We start from the raw sequence: 8,120 nt of genomic DNA, 5'->3' as shown, positions 1-8,120 counted from the left end.
CTGACCAATAATACTGCTCTGAGCCGCCTTTTCCAGCATCCTCTTCTTGCACTTTTCCCAATGACGTCTCTCACCAGAGGAGTCACGCGGGGCTTCTCCTGCTAGTTCTCTCACAGCGCCATCATAAGCTGTTAGACTTGGAAAGAAGCTCATGAATTCCCCCTCCCACAGTAGGGGGAATCTGGGCCCAGAACCACATGGCTGGTCGGACAGAGGCTGGACTAAACCAGCCTACAGGGCTTCAGGCCCAACACCTGCTTCACTCTTCTCTCCTCCACCGGCTCCTCCCCTGCTGCCCACGCACAGCTGGCTTCCAGAACAGGAGTGGGGGTCACAGAGACAGGAGATTCTTGTTTGTAGCACAGGCAAAGCAGAGCTGAAGAGCAAGATCTCAAAATATATGCCAGCAAGAAAATGAACAATAATGTGGGCTGGCTCAGTTCTCCACTATCCTAATGTTATAGGTGTAATTTCCATACAGATAGCCTGAGCCTCTCCCAGGTCAGGAGAGGGTGTTTCTGGGCTGCCAGGGCAAGAAGCCTGTGCATGCCAGACATGCCTTGGTGACTTGAGATCTTGGCTCCAACACTTTGCCATCAAGGGTTGTATTGTTCTCTAGCAGTTTCACGTGCCCCTGTCACGTCTCCAACATGTTAGAGAGTGTAAGCTTTGCAGGGTTTTGAAGTGTCACTTTTGACCTATGTTGCACCTTTTTCAGAGCTGGGAACTGAGATGTTAATATGACTTTTTTATTTGATCCCTGAATCTTTCATCCTTTACTGTATCTATTTCAAAACCGAGGTATCACTGCACATGTCTTGTAAACAGCACAGAGACTAAAGGGGAAGGGGAGCAGGTATCTAGCACCAAAAAAATAAACTCATCTTTTTGAAAATACTTCCAAATCATGCCTCATATAGATGAAGTAAATAACCTACATTATTGCCTTGATTCTTAACTTTATTTTCTGAATATTCTGTAGACAGAAATGTGAATTCCTGAACCTGAGGACACTTGGACACCCAGGTGCAAAGAGCCTATAGATCACCCTATTAACTCAACATAAAAAGATTTTCTTCAAGACACATTTTATGAAAACATCAAACCAAAGGTAAAGAGAGAAACCTAAAAGCAACCAGAGGGAGGGGAAAAAAAGATTATAACCTACAAAGGAATGTCCATTAGTCTATCAGCAGATTTCTCTCAGAAGAAACCTTACAGACCAGGAGAGTGTGACAGGACACATTTAAAGCTTTGAAATTAAAATCAAATAAGCAAAATGTATTCTATTTTGCAAAGTTGTTCTTCACAAATAAAAGGAAAAATACTTTCCTAAACAAAAGTTGAAGGAGTTCATTATTACTAAACCTGCCTTGCAAGAAACGTTCAAAGGAACCATCAAGCTGAAATGAACAGATGCAAATTCATGACACAAAAACATACCAAATTGCACAACATACTAGTAAGTGCAAATATACAATCAGATTTAGAAAACTCTAATTCTATAGTAGGTTGATGTGAAAACCACTTAACTGTATTATAACAGTTGAAGGGAAAAGTATTAATATAACAATATGTAATTTGCTAATGGAAAACACAATATAAAAAGAAGTAAACTGTGACATCAACAATCGAGAGTGGAAAAAAAATCGAGAGTGGGGTAATGGGTGGATATCTTCTGTACAATCAAAGTTAAGTTGCTCTCAACTTAAAATGCATTCTTTTAACTATAAGGCATTTCATGTTAGCCTCATGGTGACAACAAAGCAAAAATCCAGTCACAAAGGCACATCACCACAGAAAATTACCATTTAACAAAGGTAGGCAGAAAGAGAAGGAAAAAGAAACAATAGAAATACAAAACAGCCAGAAAGCAATTAATAAGATAGACATTAGTCTTACATATCAAGAATTTATTCTACATGTTAATGGGCTCAATCCATTCAAAAACAATAAGGTGAATGATTTGAATAAGGCAAACTATGTGCCTACAGGAAACACACTTCAGACTTAAGGGTAATATGGGCTCAAAGTAAATCAATAGGAAAGAAATTCCATGCACATGGAGAACAAAAGAAAGCAGGGGTACCGATACTTCTATCAAACACAATAGATTTTTTCTTTTTATTTTCTTTTTTTTTTCCTTTTTTTCTTTTTTCTTTTATTGGAGTTCAATTTGCCCACATATAGCATAACACCCAGTGCTCTTCCCACTAAGTGCCCCCTTCAGTGTCCATCATCCAGTCACCCCAACCCCCCACCCACTTCCCCTTCCACGACCCCTTGTTCATATCCCAGAGTTAGGTGTCTCTCATGTTCTGTCACCCTCACTGATATTTTCACTCATTTTCTCTCCTTTCCCTTTATTCCCTTTCACTAATTTTTATGTTCCCCAAATTAATGAGACCATATAATGTTTGTCCTTTTCCGATTGACTTATTTCACTCAGCATAATACCCTCCAGGTTCATCCACGTCAAAGCAAATGGTGGGTATTTGTTGTTTCTAATGGCTGAGTAATATTCCATTGTATACATAAACCACATATTCTTTATCCATTCATCTTTCAATGGACACCAAGGCTCCTTCCACAGTTTGGCTATAGACACAATAGATTTTAAGCCAAAAATGGTAACAAAGGACAAAAAAGTTAACTTTATAATGACAGAGAAATCAATTCATAAAAAATATGACAAATAGAATTATTTACATTTCACCTCCAAGCGACATGGCCATTCTAGCAATGCCCTACTGTCATGAAATAAACTCCTAGTATAGGATTTCACACATGAGAATTAGATCAATGGTAGGGATGCCAGATGAAGTACAAATGCACTCCTGAGACTCCCACAAGATCACATTGGTAAGAGAAGACAAAGCAAAACATGAACTTCTATCTCCAAATGCCAAAGACATTCCACACATCACAGCATGCTAGCACCAAGAGGTAAAATGCATGAACTCCAGGTTGCACAGAAGATGATAGGGTGGGAATTCTAGTCTAGAGGATCCCTCCTGAAGTCTGTGCACTATGCACTACAGACAACAAAAGGAGAAAAGAAATGCAGCTCAATTTTAAATTCTCCAAAATAAAGCAAATGAAAGAGTTATGATTGATAACATGGAGTACAAGGGGTCATCACAAAGACTATGAATAAGTTAACTTTGGTTGTATTCTTTGCATTCTATGTATTCCAAAACAGGATGCATTTTTGCTATTGTTCTTAATAATTTTGTTCATGCTTTCATTTTTATTCCACTACTGAGTTCACTTTCTTCCACAACAGCTTCCTAATGGCACTTTTGACCTCTGCATTTCTGAGTGTGTAGATGATGGGGTTCAGCATGGGAGTGACGACTGTGTAGAACACGGCCACCAGTTTGTCCTCAGTGAAGGTGGAAGAGGGTCGCATATAGAGAAAGATGGCAGGTCCAAAGAACAAAAGGACCACCGTGATGTGAGAGGCACAGGTGGAGAGGGCTTTGCGCCTCCCCTCTGCAGAATGGTTCCTCAAGTTGAACAAGATGACAATATAGGAGGATACCAAGATGAGAAAGGAGAAAACAGAGATTAACCCACTGTTGGCCAACACAATAACCCCCTCCACAGAAGTGTCAGTGCAGGCAAGCTTGAATAAGGGATGGAGGTCACAGAAGTAGTGGTCAATCACATTGGGACCACAGAAGGGCAGCTGAACAGCAACAAGGATCTGGACCATAGAGTGAATTATGCCCCCAAGCCAGGAACCAGCCACCAGAAGGCGACACACAGACCGGCTCATGATGGTTGTGTAGTGAAGGGGTTTGCAGATGGCCACATAGCGGTCATAGGCCATTACCGTAAGCAGGAAGATCTCCGTGACTCCAAAGAAGTGGAAGAGGAATATCTGAGCTACACAGCCCTCCAGGGAAATGGTTTTAATCTTGGCAAGTAAGTCTGTGATGAATTTAGGGACAACAGTAGAGGAGTACATGATCTCCACCAGGGACAGGTAGCTGAGGAAGAAGTACATGGGGGAATGCAGACTCTTACCGACATTGACTGTCAGGACAATGAGGCCATTGCCCACTACTGTGGCCAGGTACACGAGAATAAACACCACAAAACACACTCTCTGCACCCCTGGATCCTGGAAAAGACCAATGATAATTAACTCAGTCACGTTACTTGTATTCGCCATGGGATCCAATTTGGTATTCTGGACATGAGGTCATGAGAGACCTGCAATAAAACAAATATTATTTTAACCAATTCATCTCATTTATAACATGTTAGACTGTTTAACCCATGTTACGATACACTAATCACCAATTCATTCATTTAGCCCATATCTACTCATTCAACATTAAATAATAGCAATCGAACAACAGTTTGTATATTAGAAAATTAAGGCTCAGGGAGATGGTTATTTACCCAGGATCATGCAGAAAGTGGTGAATTCTGGGCCTCAAAAGCAGGCTTTCCAGTTCACTACAAGATATTCTCAATGTGGGGGCCATTCAAATTTGTTACCTTTATTAACTCCATTGTATTTGTTATTTTCATTGCATTTATTATCTTCATTATACTTTGAGAGCTCCCTTCTATTGGGAAATCCTCATGAGACACTTCTACTCCTAAATTCCTTGTTTCTTTCATCACTGCCTCAGGAAAAATCTTCCCACTAATAATTTTTCCCTTTCCAAAAGATCCTGAATATGGTTTTCTTCACTCAATTATACAAGTCTTCAACTTACTTAGGTCAGATTCTTTCACCAGTCTGCAGTTTCAGTAAGTATGTCTGTATAACAAGTGCTCAAATCCTCTGGAGAGAATTCGACTTACTGGTTTGTCTCAATTTCACTGTTACTTTCCCATCTCTTACCCCACTAAGCAAACTACTGAGAGATCCTGAACCCAGAGAGGTGGTTCTCCAAGCACACTGTTATGGCTGGCCAGCCTAGCCTGCCTTTGCTGGTTCCACATAGATGGCCAACCGCAAGGTATACAAGACTTAAGATAGCTCCATGAGTTACTCCCCTGGAACAGACAATTACTAAATTCCTCTAATATACACATAAAAACACTAGACTATACAGAATAAATGCAAATCTGATACACACCTAAAGCTAACAATGTCATGTGATTCAAAACAACAGTCCCTAGATTGAGGTGCCATGGTAGGAATTTTTCCCACCACATATGGCCCATAAAAAAACATGGGTGAAAAAGCATGAACACCTTGATTCTCTGCTCTAAATATTATTCCCATTGTTTTTCCCTTTCACTCTGATTTCATACCAAAATTTTCAAGAAATATACTCATAAAGAATAAAAACACACCTGAACGAGAAGGACTAGAATCAACAGAGAAAACAAAAGTCCATGATACAGGTACAAAAGTAGTGTGTGTCAGAATTCTTCAGACATGCATACATGCTGAAATTTAAAACTAAATAAGTGTACAGAAATACCACTGACTTCTGGGCATTGATTTTGTATCCTGCCACACTGTTGAATTGCTGTATGAGTTCTAGCAATCTTGGGGTGGAGTCTTTTGGGTTTTCTACGTACAGTATCATGTCATCTGCGAAGAGGGAGAGTTTGACTTCTTTGCCAATTTGAATGCCTTTTATTTCTTTTTGTTGCCTGATTGCTGAGGCCAGGACTTCTTGTACTATGTTGAATAGCAGTGGTGAGAGTGGACATCCCTGTCTTGCTCCTGATCTTAGGAGAAAGGCTCCCAGTGTTTCCCCCATTGAGAATGATATTTGCTGTGGGCTTTTCGTAGATAGCATTTAAGAAGCTGAGCAATGTTCCCTCTATCCCTACACTCTGAAGAGTTTTGATCAGGAATGGATGCTGTATTTTGTCAAATGCTTTCTCTGCATCTATTGAGAGGGGGGTACTTGATGGGATGAGTACTAAATGTTATGCTATATGTTGGCAAATTGAACTCCAATTTAAAAAAAATAAAATTAAATTAAAAACTGAATAAGGTCAGTGGAACCTTAAAAATAATAGAGAAATTAGCATTCTAGAGACAGGCATAACCCAACATGAAAACAATCTTCTATAAGAAATGTACCATAAAGACTCCTAACTCAGGGAAACGAACTAGGGGTGGTGGAGGGGGAGGAGGCCGGGTGTTGGAGGGGAATGGGTGACGGGCGGGATGGACACTTGACGGGATGAGCACTGGGTGTTTTTCTGTATGTTGGTAAATTGAACACCAATAAAAATTAATTAAAAAAAAAAAAAAAAGAAATGTACCTGTATCCCAATAGAAAATTGGCAAAGGATATAAACAGGTGATTCGCAAAAGGGTAAGTAAAAAAATGGGTATATATATATATGAAAAGATTTTAAGACTCACGAATAATCAAATGCTCGTAAATCTCTCCAAGCTGCCCAGGCTGTAGCTCTGATATCACATTGGATCCCAGCCACCCCTTATGCCCACACCAGTCATCATCACACCCCATAAATTTCTCATTAAACCATCCTCCCCTCCTCGCCATGTGCCCTTTCTCTCCATTATTCCCGCCACCCCTTCTCACATGCTGTCAGCAGATGCCCAAACTACCAATGCCTCTCTGTCTCCAAGTGCTCCCTCCCATCCATTCCACACTCTGCAGCCAGAAAACTGTCCTAAATCCTTCTTTCCTCAGATCCCCCCCCCCCCTGGGTAGGAATAGTCAGGGAAAGCCTGAACTCCTCAGACTCACTTCTAAGGACTTCCACAGACTGACCCATCTCAGCAATTACCTCCTTACCCACTAAGTTTTGACTCACCTCTGTTCACATCCTCTCCCCATCCCACAGCTTACCCTGCTCATTCCAACCATGGAGCCTCCCTTTGCCAGAAAACTACCTACCTTCCTTATCCTTCCAACACTACCTACCTTCTGACCCAGTTCCAGTCTTGTGTGTTCAGTGAAGCTTGCCTTTAATACTCTAACCCATCTGAATCACCTCTTCCCTGAGCTTTGGAAAATACCTTGGTGATTATCTTTCAGTGTAAATCTGGTCCTGTTACATCTCTAAAATCTATCAATCTATCAATATCTAAAAATCTATCAATATCTCCCTTTTGCCTACAGCCTAAATTATAATACTCTTAGCATGGATTTTAGATCCTGCTTAAACTGGCCATTGCCTATTTTTGCACCCGTGTTATTCCCAAATGACTGTTATTCAGCTATTTCCTACTCTGAGGTGTCCTTTCTCACTTCTCTGTATCTAGTATTCCTTCTTCCTAATTACACAAGGAAACTCACTACAACAGGAATTGTGCTCCTTTGTGCTCCTATGATACATTATCATACTACATAATTTTATAGAAATTAACAGATTGTTTAACAACTGTACCTTCTGGGACTATATCTTCTACTAGTAAATATGCCATCATAATAATCAAAATTATAGGTTTAACATTCTTAAATCTTTATTATTAACTGCATGCTTTGTGAATCATGATAGCTAGCATCGCAATAGTACTTGTGCCATATATTTAGATGTGATCTACATACATAAATAGACTTAATTCTTACAACAAACCTGTGATGAGGGTATTATTATTATTACCTCTTTTTACACATATGAGGAAACAGAATCAAAAATAAGTAAATTACCTAGCCAGAGGTCACACAGGAGTGAATCTAGGATTCCAAGCAACCTAACCATAGATCCCGTGCTCCATAACCACTGCCATGTACAATTTCTAAAAACATAACACCCAGGAGTTAAAATTAAATATGTCTTTTCATTAGAGGTCTGAGTATATTCATTTGCCTACACAAACGTATATGCTTTTTCTGAGCACGAGCTTGTTTATTTATTATCCATATTTATTTTATAATTATCCGCTATTTATTATCCATTCCTGAAATTGAGGAAAATATTATAGGACCAATCTGAGAGATCACTCAGAGGCAAGAAAGAAATCATGTCTGGTCAAGTTTTTCCAGGGTTTATCCTGAGGAGATGGAATACCTGATAGTCTGTCTTTCTGAAAATGACCTTTTCCTATCAGTTGTTTCTGTCTTTCCTGCATTTATTCCTCTCTCTGTTACCTACCACTAGCCATTCCCATCCCTCCCACAGAGCTGGTAAGAAATACCTCCTCCCTGCCCACAATT

General features: G+C 39.9%; 1 protein-coding gene across 1 annotated transcript; it reads right to left on the bottom strand.

The window, feature by feature from the left end:
* Positions 1-3,250: 3,250 nt before the first annotated feature.
* Positions 3,251-4,180, bottom strand: LOC140598906 (olfactory receptor 4B1-like). Its single transcript, XM_072757341.1, has one exon. It carries the CDS (start codon positions 4,178-4,180, stop codon positions 3,251-3,253), a length of 930 nt encoding a protein of 309 aa, XP_072613442.1.
* Between the last annotated feature and the right edge of the window lie 3,940 nt (positions 4,181-8,120).

Source organism: Vulpes vulpes, chromosome 5 (assembly GCF_048418805.1).
Source record: "Vulpes vulpes isolate BD-2025 chromosome 5, VulVul3, whole genome shotgun sequence".
NCBI classification, from domain to species: Eukaryota; Metazoa; Chordata; class Mammalia; order Carnivora; family Canidae; genus Vulpes; species Vulpes vulpes.
Note: the sequence above shows the minus strand (reverse complement) of the source record. Positions and strands in the feature narration are given on the sequence as shown.